Here is an 18,014-nt window from a genome sequence, read left to right on the forward strand (position 1 = left end):
ATCCACAAAACACACACCCCACCAACCCCCCACCCTCAACCCACGCCCCCCACCAACCCCCCACCCTCAACCCACGCCCCCCACCAACCCCCAACCCTCAACACACGCCCTCCAACACTACCCCCATCCACAAAACACGCCCCACACCAACCCCCCACCCTCAACACACGCCCCCCAACACTACCCCCACCCCCAACCCACGCACCCCCCCAACCAACCCCCACCCTCAACACACGCCCCCCCACCACTACCCCCACCCACAAAACACGCCCCCCACAAAACACCAGCCCTCAACACACGCCCCCCACCAACCCTGATCCACAAAACACGCCCGCACCAAACACCAGCCCTCAGCACACGCCCCCCCAACACTACCCCCACCCACAAAGCATGCCCTCCACCAACCCCCCACCCTCAAGACACACCCCCCACCACCCCCCACCCAAAAAACACGCCCCCCACCATCCTCCATCCCCAACACACGCCCCCCACCAACACCCAACCTCAAGACACGCCCCCCCAACACTACCCCCCTCCACAAAACACACCCCCCACCAACCTCCAACCCTCAAGACACGCCCCTCAACACTACCCCCATCCACAAAACACGCTCCCCACCAACCTCCACCCCAACACAAGCCCCCCACCAACCCCCCACCCTCAAGACACGCCCCCCACCACCCCCCCACCCCAAACACATGCCCCCCACCAACCCCCACCCTCAAGACATTATCTTAACACTACCCCATCCACAAAACACGCCCCCCACCAACCCTCCACCCTCAAGACACGCCCCTCAACACTACCCCCATCCACAAAACACACCCCCCCACCCCCCCCACCCTCTAGACACGCCACCCACCACCCCCTACCCCAAACACATGCCCCCCACCAACCCCCACCCTCAAGACATGCCCCTCAACACTACCCCCATCCACAAAACACACCCCCCAACAACCCCCCACCCTCAAGACATGCACCCCAACACTACCCCCATCCACAAAACGCACCCCCCAACAACCCCCAACCCTCAAGACATGCACCCCAACACTACCCCCATCCACAAAACACACCCCCCACCAACCCCCACCCTCAAGACATGCACCCCAACACTACCCCCATCCACAAAACACACCCCCCACCAACCCCCACCCTCAAGACATGCACCCCAACACTACCCCCATCCACAAAACACACCCCCCACCAACCCCCACCCTCAAGACATGCACCCCAACACTACCCCATCCACAAAACACGCCCCCCAACAACCCCGCACCCCAAGTCACGCCCCCCACCAACCCCCCACCCCAAGCACACGCCCCCACTAACCCCCCACCCGCAACGCACGCCCCCCCACCACCCCCACCCAAAACATATGCCCCTACCACCTCCCCCTCACCCTCAACACACACCCCCCTAACAACCCAAGCCCCCCCAACGACGCATTAACTGGAAGAGGTGTTTCGCACTCCGTGAGGAAATGTAAAGGATGCCTTTTGGAATCGGACCTAATCTCCGCATCCCCACCTGGTTCCTCAATGTAAAGGAGTTGGCGATTCACTCTCCGCATTGATGGGAAAATCCCAATTCACCTACGTGTTCCAACCATAAACCTTGCGTGTGGAACCCGTCAGAGCATCGGGTTTGCAGGTTTCCGACATTCCTGCGGGAAACATTCTGTCGGGGAGGGTGGGGTGGAGTGGGGGCGGTTGTGGGGAAGCAGCTCCCAATTGGTTATTGACAAGGCACAACGCACTCATGTCCAGGGTTAGGTGAGGGCGGTGGCTTTGGGACACCACCTCAGCAGCATGCTGGTGTTGAGCTTTGATATCGGACCTCCAGGCACGATAACAATCGCTCTAACTACACCGCCCATCGACTGGCATCCTCGTGACTGATGAGACAAGTGTTTATATTCAGAAAAGCAGCTCGCCTAAAGACCCTTTCCGTTTTTTTCAGGTGACTCTTTGGAAACAGAGCCTCCACACTTACAAGGTACAGTCAGGATCCCTAACGCAAACTAGATGATGCAAGCCTATTTTAATTATTCTGTCACTTTTCCCCCCTCCTGCCCTATTTGTAAGGTACTCCTAACAGGGTATCCGATGCCATGGTATGTCACGTATCAGTGCCTCGCTCCATCCTCATATTCCCCCTGTAACTCATGTGGCAACTGTCCTGTCATGCCCTTCATGTCTTGTGGTGGGGGCTGGGGAGGTGGGGTTGTAGCGAGGGCGGTGGTGGTGGTGGGCGATGGGGGTGTGGAGGAATCAAGGCTCTTCACAATATGCATAGCGGCCAGGTACAGGAAGCAAATCTGTTTTTTTTTTGTTGTCTTCTTCTCCATTTTAACCTACAGTGGCAGTCAGGTGTGATCAAGTAGGAACAGGAGTAGGCCATTCGGCCCCTCAAGTCTGCCCCCTGCCATTCAATGAGATCATGGCTGCTTTGCCCCAGGCCTCAACTCCACTTTCCTGCCAGTTCCTCATAGCTCTCAACCCCCCGATATTTCAAGAACCTATCCATCTCCAATTTAATTATCGTATATCAATATTTCCCTGTAGCCTGGTTTTCACTGGCAAGGCCAACATTTCCTTCCCACTCCTAATTGCCCTTGGACTGAGTGGTTTGCTAAGCTGTTTCAGAGAAGGCAGTTAAGAGTCATCCCCACAGTGTTCTGGGTCTGGAATCAGGTGAAGGCCAGACTGGGAAAGGACAGCACATTTATAACCCTGCAGGACATCAGTGAACCAGATGGGTCTTTACAATATTGGATGATCCTTTTCATGGTCACAGTTTCTGGGACAAGATTTCAATTCCAGATTTTATTTATCAATTGAACTCAAACTCCATCAGCTGTTATGGCAGGGTTTGAACACAAGCCACTGGAGCATTACCAGCCCGCTGACATCACCATGACTCCAATGTCTTCCCCCGGCCAATCGTCAGGCCTCAGCTGGTGTATTATGCAAAATTCTCCTCACCCACAACTGTGGAGTGTTATGACGTGGCAGAAGATGTTTGCCAGGTGGACCAGTTCCACATCGGAAACTTGGCCAAGCTATCACAATGGCTTTGCCATGTGTAGTTATTACGAGAATACGTGGGCACTGAAGTCAGAAGTAATGAGTCCACCGAGATTTTTCAGATGTTAGATTAAAATATTTGTTAACAGAATAAAACATTTCAAGCGCAAACATTCAACTCCAATTACTTACTATTACAGCAAATGTTAAAATTCCTAACTGACCTGACTCCCAGTTATGCACCCTCTTTAAGGCAACTGTCCAAAATAGATTTCAGGTTTAAACAAGCCCAGCAAGTTAACCCAGTACCCACTTCGCATTGGAATTCCAGTTGGCTTTACAGAGCAGACTTGTGCACAAATGGCTGAAGGTTTCTGAAAGGCTGCATTAAAGCAGAAATACCATTTTGTAAGAGATATGAAAGAAAAGCAGACATTGCTGTAAACCCTCAACAAGTAAGGCGGCAGCTGTGCAGGAAGGAACACAGCTAACGTTTTAAATTGTGCGTGTTTTCGAAGGGGGCCTTCATCTACTTTTGCTGATGTCCCATCCAATTGAAATGTTAACTCTGTTTCCTTTTGCGCAGATGTTCTGTAAACTGTCGCATATTTCCAGAACTGCCCGCTTTCAGTTGAGGCTGCTGCCTATTAGTGTACCAATGTACCAGCGTAAAGTGACCGCTAACTTGTTTTAAAAATTTATTTCTGCACTCTGGCCTGAGGGTTTCACAACCCGGAAGTGTGGACATGGGCAAGTAACTAGACAGAGTTTTGGGGATGCTGAAAATTGAATAGCTCCTGCGTCTGTTCCTGGGCGGTTTTGGGAACCGTCAATGTGGCAAAATTGGTCACGGGCACGGTGCCCAATGACGTCCTTTAGCATTGACCCAATAATGCAAAGATTGTTGGCTGGTAACCCTACCCACTCTGCAGCAAAAAGTGCGGAATTTAATTTCTGGCGTTGTTACTTCTCACGTGAGACGCTGGTGTTGTTTGACTTGTGGAAGAGTCATGTAGAATTAGTCTGCTAATCATGCGTTTGCCACCTTCATTTCTCAGGAATAGAGAATAAATGGTTATTTATCGCAATTGGGGCAGGTGGAGTTGTGGTGCTTCTCATTTTAATAGCGGCCGTGTGGTGCATCTGCAGAAAGAAAGGTTAGTGCGGCCTCTCTCGTATCATCTGTTCAAAGCATGACCTTTATGTTTGTTATGGCACAGCTGATGGTAAATGCTGAGTTGTTCAAACCCCAGAGGGAAACTTGAAACAACTTCTGCAACCAATTTTGTACTTTGTATGTTTCTATATGCGTGCTTTGAATTCAGTCGTAATAAGATCACTCAGCCTTATTGGTTTTTACAAACCTAAATTAACCAGTTATTAATAAGAGGAAAAAAAATATTTTTAAGCACATACACATGTTTACAAATTACTACTAAAATAACTTCCAAACCCCCTACTTAACCTGACGCCCAGTTACACCTCCGTTAAGGCAATCGTAAACGCACATAGATTTTAAAAGGCACGGCACATTAACACGATACCCTGGACAGTCAAACTCAAAGTGAATCTTCTCTTAGCTTTGGCTCCCATGTAGACAGGCAGTTGAGGCTCAGAGGCAGAAGGCGTTTCACACTTGTTAGATCTTATTTTCCCTTCCCCTTACACACAGCCTTCTCTCCTTTTTTACATATTTTCCCCTTGGAATACAAATCCTTCTTGTTTCACTGGCCGGGATTGTTCAGTCGGCGTGCGGGGGCGGGCCCAACAACACCGGTGCGTAAAACACCGCGCGATGACATTGTGCTGTCTCAAGATGTTTCATTTGGCGGGTGCGCGCTGGAGTCGTTTGTGCATCGCCGATATTTAAAAGGCCTATTAAGGAAGCAATTAAGTTCAACTTTATGCTGCCCGCCCAAACCTAAGTTGGGCGGGCAGGTGAAAAGTCCAAGCAGCCTATAGATCTTTTTTAGGAAACCTCATCACCAAGTGGGAGGAGGTTTTCTAAGGCTTTACTGAATTAAGTTAAAAAAAAAACTCTGAAAAAAATAAAAGCATGTCGCATCTATTGGCGACATGTTTCGTTACATTTTTGATCCACTTATTTATTTATTTCAAAAGTATTTCAGCCTCCCTAAGGCAACTCCGTGCCTCAGGGAGATTGTAGCGCCCTTTCGCGCACGTGCATGAAGGAGTGCTGGCCCTGACTCTCCCTCCTCTCCCACCGCCTGCACAGGGAGCGCTGAGTGCCACCATGCGCATCTTACACTGGGCGGGCCTTAATTGGCCTGGCCGCCGGAGCTGTTCACGGGCGGTGGTCGGTTCCTTCTACTGCCCCCGCTCACTCCCGCAGAGCCCACCCAACATGGCAAAAATTCAGGCCACTATGTCTTTGGGCTTTACCTCCCTAATACTAAAAATCCCAACAACGTACCGATTTTATCAGTAACCTTTGGGAAATATAAACACACTGATTCTTAACTTCTCCCGTCTAGGTGTAATATTTCACTGTCTCTTTTTGGATTCAAGCCAGACTCGTTTATTTAAAAATGCAAATGTCCTTCTACACCTTACATTCTAAACTTCCCCCATGTTTACCTACTTAACATTTCAGAGCTATGTTGTCCTCAGGCCAGTTGCCTCTAATCCAGTTAAGTCACACACACACACACACACACACACACACAAACACACACAGACACAGGTTCCACTGTTTTACAATAAATACCAATAACATTATGGATATTATTATATCTTCCTGACACGTTCAGTAAAGTACTCTCGAAAATACTACTTAAGTATCCTACTAAAGCATAATTTGGGGTGGTAGCCCATTGGAAAAACCCAATGCTTCCCACTCTATTGTAGCATTCTGCAACTTGCACACACTTGTTAAATGGTTGTGCCACTCTAGATATGAATGCACATCGGGTTTAATTATTCATTCACTTTTTCACTCACAGTCGCAAAGCCAAAAATAACATGCTTGCAAAATATATTTTTTAACAATAATCTTATGTACCATTGGCATTATCTGTGCTGGCAGTTAAGTGTTTACAGTTACATCATATTCCTGGCTTCCTGACTGATTCCTGGGATGGCGGGACTGACATAGGAGGAGAGATTGAGTCGATTAGGATTATATTCGCTGGAGTTCAGAAGAATGAGGGGAGATCTCATAGAAACCTATAAAATTCTAACAGGACTAGACAGGGTAGATACAGGAAGGATGTTCCCGATGATGGGGGGAGTCCAGAACCAGGGGTCACAGTCTGAGGATATGGGGTAGACCATTTAGGACTGAGATGAGGAGAAATGTCTTCACCCAGAGAGTGGTGAGCCTGTGGAATTCGTTACCACGGTTAGTAGTTGAGACCAAAACATTGTATGTTTTCAAGAAGGGGTTAGATATAGCTCTTGGGGCGAAAGGGACCAAAGGGTATGGGGAGAAAGCCGGAACAGGCTATTGAGTTGGATGATCAGCCATGATCATAATGAATGGCGGAGCAGGCTCGAAGGGCCGAATGGCCTACTCCTGCTCCTAGTCTCTATGTTTCTATCCAAATGGCAGAATTGGCAGATGTGACAGATGCTGCAAAGTCAACGGTAAATAGAAACCCACTGACCCCTTCTGGCCAGCTTTGCTGGAACCTAAATTTCCCATTCACCTGGGTCATTTTCAAATTGGGTCGATTTGCTTCCGTGAGCCTTCCTGGTTCATTGAATTTACAAAGGAGAAACTTGGACGGGGGGGTGCGGTCAAGTGCACAGGACCCATTTTAATACAAGACTGCCACAAATTTAAGGAGAGGTTTTCTACTGTAGATTGTTGCGTGCAGGTTCACCCATCAGAGCTTCATCTCTTGCTTTTCTGCCAATCGGCCTAAGTTGACTAGCTTTAATTTGGGAACCACGGTAAGACTGTTGCCACCTTTATGTCTTGCAGCCGAATCCAGAAGGAAAATGAACGATGGGTGAGAAATGCTTCATTTTCAATTAACGCTCAAGGTTGCGGGGTCACTTGCGTTGACGTGCCATGAGGGGGTTTAAGGGAATGAGTACAACGTTGATTCCTGAAAACAAACACTGTGGATGGAGACTTTAAACGCTGCTTTAATTTATGATCTTCCATTGGCTAATGATCTAAAAATGGAGCATTTCCATACCTTCTGTGCATGCACGTGATCTCCTCTGCTGACCAAATCCAGAAAAAAAAATGCAGAAACAGGAGCAAAATGAGATTACATCCCTCAGAAGCAACACACACATGTGCACACACACACACGGAAAAACTGTAGTGTAGTGGAAAAGTCTCTCTGTGTGGGTTGTCGATACTAGATGTCAGTTCGAGTTCTGGATGCTAAGGATGATATAGATTTTGTCAGGCAGGTCTATGCAAAGATCAGGATCTAAGCTGGGTTTGTGTTTTGGAGCTTCCAATTGAATGCCAAAATAGACTTCTAGCAACAAAGGATTTAAATGTATATTTTTTTCATTCATTCATTCACTGAATGTGGGCTTCGCTGGCTAGTTCAGTATTTATTGCCCATCCCTATTTTCCCTGGAGAAGGTGGTGGTGAGCTGTCTTCCTGAACCGCTGCAGTCCATGTGGTGTAGGTACACCCACAGTGCTGTTAGGGAGGGAGTTCCAGGATTTTGTCCCGTGTGGTGCAGGTACACCCACAGTGCTGTTAGGAATGGAGTTCCAGGATTTTGTCCCTGTGGTGTAGGTACACCCACAGTGCTGTTAGGAATGGAGTTCCAGGATTTTGTCCCTGTGGTGTAGGTACACCTACAGTGCTGTTCGGGAGAGAGTTCCAGGATTTTGTCCCTGTGGTGTAGGTACACCCACAGTGCTGTTAGGGAGGAAGTTCCAGGATTTTGTCCCTGTGGTGTAGGTACACCCACAGTGCTGTTAGGGAGGAAGTTCCAGGATTTTGTCCCTGTGGTGTAGGTACACCCACAGCGCTGTTATGGAGGGAGTTCCAGGATTTTGTCCCTGTGGTGTAGGTACACCCACAGTGCTGTTAGGGAGGGAGTTCCAGGATTTTGTCCGTGTGGTGTAGGTACACCCACAGTGCTGTTAGGGAGGGAGTTCCAGGATTTTGTCTCTGTGGTGTAGGTACACCCACAGTGCTGTTAGGGAAAGAGTTCCGGGATTTTGACCTAGTGACAGTGAAGGAACGGCAGATATATTTCTAAGTCATGATGGTGAGTGGCTTGGAGGGGAGCTTCCAGGTGGTGGTGTTCCCATCAATCTGCTGCCCTTATCCTTCCAGATGGTAGTGGTCGTGGGCTTGGAAGGTGCTGTCTAAGGAGCCTTGGTGAATTCCTGCAGTGTATCTTGTAGACGGTACACGCACTGCTGCTACTGTGCGTCGGTGGTGGAGGGATTGAATGTTTGTGGATGTGGTGCCGATCAAGCGGTGCTGCTTTGTCCTGGATGGTGTCGAGCTTCCTGAGTGTTGTGGGAGCTGCACTCATCCAGGCAAGTGGGGAGTATCCCATCACACTCCTGACTTGTGCCTTGTAGATGGTGGACAGGCTTTGTGGAGTCAGGAGGTGAGTGATTCTCCGCAGGATTCCCAGCCTCTGACCCGCTCTTGTAGCCACTGTATTGATATGACTGGTTACAGTGCAGATTCTGGGTCAATGGTAACCCCCAGGATGTTGATAGTGGGGGATTCAGTGATGGTAATGCCATTGAACATCATAGGTGATGGTTGGATTCTCTCTTGTTGGAGATGGTCATTGCCTGACACTTATGTGGTGCAAATGTTACTTGCCACTTGTCAGCCTAAGCTTGGATATTTTCCAGGTCTTGCTGCATTTGGACATGGCCTGCTCCAGCTGTGTCCTCCCTCTGCCTTCCAATGTTTCTTATATTGCTCACAACAACCCCAAAATTAATAGGAGAATGAGTTTCAGACTCTCGGCCCAGTTCTGACAATCAAATGGATCACAGCCTATCTGTACAGTAATTTACTCATTTATTCCATAAGTGTTAACAAACTTGCCTAAAAGCCAATCAATGTAGGTCTTTAAAGTTACAGTTGCCCTAGCATATGCATGATTTTGGGTGAGATATTCCCGGCTTGCTACTCCCCATTGAGTGAAACAGTTCTTTCTGCCTTAACACCTAATGTTGAGAGTATGCTCGTGGTTTCTAGACTTTTTCAACAGTTTTTCTTCAACCTCAAAATGTTCATTCAACATTTTAGCCCTCTTGACCACTTTAATTAGACTCCATGTCATTGTTTATAGTGAAGGTCTTAAAGCCTAGAGTATACAACTTAATATCATAAAATAAACCTCTTGGCATAACCCACCATGAAATAGTTTCCCTTTCCGATACGAGAGCTGTGAGTTTTGATGGGATGCAAGTTTCTCTGGCAAGGCCATCATTGGCTGACCATCCCAAATTGGCGTTGAGGATGTGTCACCTTCTTGACGTGCTACCGTCTACCTCTTGTTGGGGGGGGTGGGGGGGGAGGGCGGCTCACAGGGTGACGTAAGGAAAGGAGCCCCACGTGTTTTTTTTAATGAAGATGAAGGACCGGCGATGTAGATGCATGTCAGAATGGTGCGTTGCTGAAATGGTGGTGGTAGCTCCCATGTGTCTGCTGCACTTGACCCTATGGTTGGTAGATGTCATGGATTATAGGCAAAGGAGTCTTGGAGGGAGATGCTGCAGTCTATTTTTTAGACTGTTTATACAGTGAATTTCAATGTAGTGCCTGTCAACACTTATGACACAAAATTCATTTCTAATTCATTCGATAGACTAGCATAGCTAATCTTATAGATATTTTTAAGAGTCAACCACGTTACTGTGGGTCTAGAGTCACATCCAGGCCAGGCCAGGCCTAAATGGCGTTCAGTGTTGGGTTTTTGCAACAATTTGCTCGTCATAATTCCAGATATTTATTGAGTTCAGATTTCTCCATCAGCCATGGTAGGATACAAACCCAGGCCTCCAGCGTATATTAGGAACGCTAGCACAGCAACAATACCTCTATGCCACCACCACCTCCCTGGGTGTTGTTGGAGCTGCACTCATTAAGGCAAGTGGCGGGTAGTCCATCACAATGCTGAATGCTGCCTTGTTATTGATAGAATATAGCCCAGGTAATGAGGGGGAAGGGAGGGGTGGGTGCTTAAATGCCCTGGCGAGTCAAGCAGGCGTCTGAAAACAGAGAGATGGCAGGGGCAGGGTGTGGATGACGAAAAGGACTATTTCTGCAGAGTGACCACACCGGGATGACTCTCTTGCCTGTGGAAAGGCCAATGGTCAGTTTGTGAGCGGCGTTGCGCAATTTTCAACGTAGAAGAACCTGTTTAAGCCACGTGGTTCTTCTGAACACCTGCGGCCTGTCCGCAAGTGTGACCCAGACCTCCCTGTCGCTTGCCATTTTAACACTCCCACCCTGCTCTCATGCCCACATGTCCATCCTTGGCTTGCTGCATTGTTCCAGTGAAGCCCAACGCAAACTGGAGGAACAGCACCTCATCTTCCGACTAGGCACTTTACAGTCTTCCGGACTGAATATTGAGTTCAACAAATTCAGACCATGAACTTTCACCTCTATCCCCACCCCCTTTTTTCAACATTCATTTTTATTTTTTATCCATTTATTTTTATTCATTTAAAAATTTTTTAAATCATTTATTCATTGTTTTATCCCCCTTTTTATTCCCCCATTTGACCCATTTTCGATCCCCTCTTATCCCCACCGCCTCCTCCCCCCACCTCAACCCCACAAGGGCCATCTGAAACTTGTCCACGTTGTTCTTTCACACAGTGCTTACCTCTGGTTCTGCTACTATAACATTCTGCCTTCTTACCTTTGCCACTATCAGCACCTATTTTTGCTCTTAGCCCTTACCACTACCATTATCAGGCCCTTCGTCCTTGTGTCCACGCCCTCCTTGTCAATCTCTCCTTTGCCCCCAGCTATCACTGGCCTCCTATCCAGCTCCACCTACTACCGGCCTTCCCCACCCCCCCAACCCCATCCCACTTAAACAGCGTAAACTTCATCACATTTCTACATCCCTGTAGCTCTGAAGAAGGGGATTGCCAACTCGAAACGTCAACTCTATTTGTGACTCTCCATCAGCTGCTGTCAGACCTGCTCAGTTTTCCCAGCATTTCCTGATTTGGTTCCTCTGTGCTGTTTTATACCCAGAGCAAGGCTAGGACCCAGGCAGTGTATGACCCCATTTAAGAGAGCGCCTTTGCTCTGCTTTGATTAGCCAAGATGTAGTCTACTCGCTCCAGAATTCCTAGCTCGGTTGTTGGCTGGTGTCTCTCGATACGGCTTGAGAGCCATTGGCAGTAAACTTATCATTTGATTTATTTTTACAGCTCCAATCTCTGGACTGCATTTGACAGCAACATCGACACCCCATGTAAGTTTCTAAATTTATTCGCTATCGATTTAACAGCCGTATAGGAGTTCTACAGACCTCCTGTAAATGCCCTCAGTTTCTCTGCATGCCCTATGTATTACTACGCAAGCAGTCATGTGAGCGTCACTACTCAACAAGAGCCACAGAGGATGTCTTTAGTTATATAGATTCGGAGCAAAGTGACATGATAATGGGCTGCTCTGGTGGTTAGAGATGCGGGAATGGATGGGGATCAGCCAAGCGATAATTGGGATGGATAGTCAGTTTGCGACAGCAAGAGTAGCGAAACCTTATAGTTCAGTGGGACTGCCATAATTGAATAGTACTCTGCTATTCAGGAGCCCCTCAGGCAGCTCATGTGACTATAGAACATGTGTTAATAAACGCCGAGGGTAGACAAAAAGCAATAGCGGTGTGACAGGTCAATTCAATTCGCTGAAATTTAATTACCAATGCTATAACTGATGGTTTAACGATGGGAATTTGGACTCTCACACAGGATGGCAGTGTGAAAATGGGAATTTTGCCCGCTTTGCAAAATCACACTCCCTAAAACCACGGTGCATCTTTCGTAAAATAAATGAAGACTTATGCACTTGGAGTGAATATTTAAACATCAAAAAGGACTTCATCGTGTGGTTGCTTGAAACCGGCCGCTGTTTGAAAAGAATCCCACCACTAGAACATGACAGCGTAAGAAATAGGAAGAGGAGGAGGCCATTCGGCCCCTCTAGCCTGTTCCGCCATTCAATAAGATCATGGCTGATCTTCTCGTGTTTCAGATTCCACATTGCCATCTAACCCCGATAACCTTTGATTCCCTTGCCTAACATGAATCTATCTGCCTCTGCCTTAAAAATATTCAGTGACCCCGCCTTCTGAGGCAGAGTGTTCCAAAGTCACACAACCCTCTGAGAGAAACATTCTCCTCATCTCTGTCGTAAAAGGGCGACCCCTAATTTTAAACCAGTGCCTCCTAGTTCTGGACTCACCCACAAGAGGAAACATCATTCCACGTCCACCTTGTCAAGACCATTCAGGATCTTATACACTTTCAATCAAATCACCCCCTCACTCTTCTAAACTCCAATGGAAACAAGCCCAGTCTGTCCAACCTTTCCTCATAAGACAACCCCTCTCATTCCCAGGTATCAATCTAGTAAACCTCCTCTGAACCGCCTCCAAGGCATTTACATCCTTCCCTAAATAAGGAGACCAAAACTGCACACAGTATTCGAGGTGTGGTCTCACCAATGCCCCTGTATACCTGAAGCATAACATCCTTACTCTTATGGTCCAGTCCTCTGGTTAAAAACAAATATATTCCATGAGCCTTCTTAATTATTTGCTGCACCTGCCTACTAACTTTTTGTGACTCATCTACTGGAACACCCAGATCCCTCTGCAGCTCAAGATTGTACAGTCATTCTCTATTAAAGTAATACTCTGTTTTTTTCATGCCAAAGTGAACAACCTCACATTTTCCCACATTATACTCCATCTGACGGATTTGTGCCCTCTCGATCAACCTATCCATACCTGCCTGCAACCTCCTTATGTCCTCCTCGCATCATACCTTCCTACCTCTCCTTGTGCCATCCTTGCCTTCCCTCACCTAAGTCATTGATACGAGCAGGAGGGCAGGCTTGGCTCCAAGAGGGAATTCGGCAGCTAAGCAGAAGGAAATTGGTGGAAATACATAGGGCAGCAAAGTGAGAAGACGTGTTTTGGAATTTCGGCAGATGTAAGCAAACAAAGGATTACTGTAACAAAAACAGAATTACCTGGAAAAACTCAGCAGGTCTGGCAGCATCGGTGGAGAAGAAAAGAGTTGACGTTTCGAGTCCGCACGACCCTTCAACAGAAGGATTACTGTAGCTGTCAACAATACAGCTGAGCGATAGCATAAAATGGGTGATGCCACTTGTGACACTTAGTTCAGGTTCTACTCTGGGTTTAATTAAGGGAGACTAAGCCGACGTGGACAAAATAGCAGTATTGCCAAAAAAAAAACAACGTGAAATTACACCCAATGACTTTAACAAAGCACAGGACGCACTAGAGGCAAAAATAAATAAATAGATGTCCGACCGAAAATAACATGTTCGGGTTAGGTGAAGTAAATGAATTGGTAAAATTGAAAGATATGTCCTGATGTGTTCCATACCCTTGAATAGTTAACCAGTGACACTGGCCGGTTTCCATTCCGAACGCCAACCATTGATCTTTAACTAGTTAACCTGACTCTTCCATTTGTTCCACAGCATTAGGTGTCTAGGATGACCAAAAAACAATGTTCATTTATATTTGTTTCACACTCGGACACCTGTGCCTTCTGCTCTGAACTAACTGTTAATCTCTTCCTAAACAGACGCAGAGAATAATCGCCGTTCCTTCAGATTCTCACGAGTAAGTTTGTCCCTATTTATTCATTTTTACCGGGCGTGCCAGACTTTTCTCCACCGCCTCCCTATTCAGGTTAGTCACTTGTGCCCTTGGAGAGAGGTTTTGACCTCGAGGGGGACATGCCACTCCTCTTCTGTCTCTCCATGAAGGATATTCAAAACTGTTCCTCAAAACGACCAATCCACAAACTAAGGGTCTTACAGGTAGCGTAAAAACAGAGCGTTGGAAGACTGATTTTGTCCAGACGTTGTTGGAGGAAGTTCAGGAAATGCTACAAGGAGATTCAGCTTTTACGCTGCGTAGAATTGGGATCAGGAATTATAATGTGAACCAACCTACTTTTTGGAGTAATACATCCCCATCAAATCTCAAATTGGAAGTTACAGGTACACGTCCCTCTGCCTGTTTCAGGGAAATACCCCATGTCCTCGTCACCTGCCACTTGCTTCATACAGGCAGAATATTCGGCTCGCAAGGCTTAAAACTGTTGATCAATTATTCCAATGTGAGGCTTCTCATCTGAGACACTCTTCTGTGGTTACCAAGGGGTATAGGTCAACAGGTTTCAAGCGGAGATCTAACGCGTACCACCTGTAACCAACCATAATACACACGTATACACACACACATTCGCAAACACATGCGGGCACACAATGATAGATACACACACACTCTCACTCATGCACACACACACATTTCGCACGCACACACAGACTTACACACACACACACACATACACACAGAGGCAAATACACACACATACACTCACGCAAACACACACACACACACACATTCGCAAGCACACATGGGCACACACACATACACAAAAGGATACATGGACACACAATGATAGATACACACACACTCACTCACACACACACATTCGCAAACACACACATGGGCACACAGAGACACACACACACACTGATACACGGACACACAATGATAGATACACACACACTCTCACTCACACACACACACACGTTCGCAAACACACACGGGCACACAGACACACACACACAGATACACGGACACACAATGGTAGATACACACACACTCTCACTCACACACACACATTCGCAAACACACACGGGCACACAGAGACACACACACTGATACACGGACACACAATGGTAGATACACACACACTCTCACTCACACACACAGACACATTCGCAAACACACACGGGCACACACAGAGACACACACACACTGATACACGGACACACAATGATAGATACACACACACTCTCACACACACACAATCGCAAACAACACGGCACACACAGAGACACACTCACACTGATACACGGACACACAATGATAGATACACACACACTCTCACTCACACACACACACATTCGCAAACAACACGGGCACACACAGAGACACACACACACAGATACATGGACACACAATGATAGATACACACACACTCTCACTCACACACACACACACACACATTCGCAAACACACACGGGCACAGACACACACAAACACACACGGACGTACAATGATAGACACATACACTCTGTCACTCACACACACACACACACACACACACACAAACACACGGATGCTCAATGATAGACACACACACTCTCACTCACACACACACACAAACACACACACGGACGCACAATGATAGACACACACACTCTCTCACTCGCACACACACACACACACACACACACATTTCTCTCACACATACAGACATACACACACAGGCAAATACACACACATACACACACACACACGCGCACACAGCCGTGCATGTTCTTGCACAGAGCTTTGATGGTGTAACTGATAACATGTTATAATCTCCAGGGTCAAGACCCCCGAATGCAAGAGGAGGAAGGAAGCGCCTACACTGCGAACCATAGCACCGAGTTTCTGAATGACACACAGTTCACGCCGAGAGGATCGCAGAAGAAGCCTTATTTTATCACATTCATGGAGCAGTGAGCTGGATCGGCAGGACTGACCCTGATCGTATCTGTGAAAGGCACGAATCGATGAACAGACCTTAAGACATTCTGTAGGTGAATTCAGCCTCACGATGGTTCCATTGACCATCCTCTTCCGCTGTTTTCTATCGTTTTGGTGAGCAATGCAATAAATAATGGTAGACATTGTTCGGGTGTGAAGGGTGTGCATTGCATTGGCCGCCCAGCCTGAATATAAATTTCCATGGCTTACGCCATCACGATAGGAGCGGGAACATCAAAAAAAAAAGCCATGAAATGACCGTGCTCAAACCTCGGATGATGTCTTGATCCCCAAACCTTCTATCAGTTGTTCGACACTACCTGAAAAAAAAAATTGCATTTTGATTAGTCATCCAGGTAAATGTAGGAAGCAAAGTGGTTTCATCCAAGAGGTGCATATGAGAATACAGGAGGGTTATAATTGTGACACAGCCGACGGTGAAGGCTGAGTTGTGCAAATCCCACAGGGAAACCTGAAACAATGGTCATAAACCCATTTTTGTCATTTGTAAATTTGAGATGCAGGCTTTGAATTCAGGAGGAATAAGCCCACCGAGTCTCCCTCGTTTTTATACAAAACTTAATTAAACATTTATTAATTTAACAACAAATTAAACACATGCACATGGCTACAAATTACTACTGTAATAACTTTTTAACAAATCCACAAATTAATCACCCCCAGGTAAATCCCCATCAAGGCAACAGTAACCCATAGACCTTAAATAGACAACAGGCAAAGCACATTTGACCTTACGAATTCTAAATGAGATTCCTTTGCAAATTGCTTGGAGGCGTACAGGCGGGTTAGGTCCTAAATGCCTCTATCTTACACACATAAACTCCTTTCTTTATATAGCTAGCTTTCCCTTTGAATATAAATGTTCCATTGTATCACTAGGCCTCTTGAACTTCCAACAATAAAAACCCTTTCATAGTACCAAGTCTATTGGTAAGCTGATAAAATGAACACATTTTTTGGCTTCTTCGAGCTAGGTGCAAGGTTTTAGCTGCAGCCTAGAGTGGTTTATTCAACAAATGCAAGCGGACACTTAACCTTACTGCCCTCCTCACTATTCCCCCAATTAACATCTCAAAACTATTCTACAGTAAAGCACCCAGCTGGCTTTAATGCAATTAAGACACACATAGATATACATAGACACCCACACCCACACACACACATAGACACACATACACACACACACATAGACACACATACATAGACACACATACACACACATAGACTCACACACATAGACACACACACACATAGACACACGCACATAGACACACACACACAGACACACACACACAGACACATAGACACACACACATACACACACATAGGCACATACACACACATAGGCACATACACACACATAGACACACACAAATAGACACACACGCACATAGACACACACACATAGACACATACACATAGACACACACACACACACATAGACACACACACACACAGACACACACACACAGACACACACGCGCACATAGACACACACGCACACATAGCCACACACATATACACCCACACACACATAGGCACATACATAGACACACACAAACATAGACACACAAACACACACACACAGACACACACACACACACACATAGATACACACACATAGATACACACACATAGATACACACACACACACACACATAGATACACACACATAGATACACACACATAGATACACACACATAGATACACACACATAAATACACACACACACACACACATAGATACACACACACACACACACACATAGATACACACACATACACATAGATACACACACATAGATACACACACACACACACATAGATACACACACATACACATAGATACACACACACAAACACACACACATACACACACACACACACGCCTGCACCGACCCTACTACAATTCCAGTCTAAAAATAATGTCCAATAACATTTTACACATCAATATCACTTCCTGACAACACAAACTCGGCCCCTTCCTTCTCCAGTTCTGTCTGCATACACCTCCATAGTGACGCCTGTCTCTGCAACTTGTGTGTGTGTGTGTGTGAGACCACCTGCCACCACTGCCGCCCACGGTCCTGTGTGATCCAGACCCACTCTTCCAATATTCCGCTGGCCGTACTCGCTTCTCCCTGCGCTCACGCGGAGCGCA

At 46.8% G+C, this 18,014-nt stretch overlaps 1 protein-coding gene across 1 annotated transcript in view; it reads left to right on the forward strand.

Moving 5' to 3' along the window:
- LOC144672336 (uncharacterized) overlaps nucleotides 1–16,320 on the forward strand; it is a 31,605-nt gene extending 15,285 nt beyond the window's left edge. The window contains exons 4-9 of the mRNA XM_078534188.1: nucleotides 1,960–1,995; nucleotides 4,085–4,183; nucleotides 6,973–7,000; nucleotides 11,395–11,438; nucleotides 13,810–13,847; nucleotides 15,672–16,320. Coding sequence (XP_078390314.1) covers nucleotides 1,960–1,995; nucleotides 4,085–4,183; nucleotides 6,973–7,000; nucleotides 11,395–11,438; nucleotides 13,810–13,847; nucleotides 15,672–15,809 — 383 coding nt within the window. The 3' untranslated portion in view covers nucleotides 15,810–16,320. The remainder of the gene's footprint in view (nucleotides 1–1,959; nucleotides 1,996–4,084; nucleotides 4,184–6,972; nucleotides 7,001–11,394; nucleotides 11,439–13,809; nucleotides 13,848–15,671) is intronic.
- Nucleotides 16,321–18,014: the final 1,694 nt, after the last annotated feature.

This window comes from Cetorhinus maximus, chromosome 38 (assembly GCF_964194155.1).
Source record: "Cetorhinus maximus chromosome 38, sCetMax3.hap1.1, whole genome shotgun sequence".
Classification (NCBI taxonomy): Eukaryota; Metazoa; Chordata; class Chondrichthyes; order Lamniformes; family Cetorhinidae; genus Cetorhinus; species Cetorhinus maximus.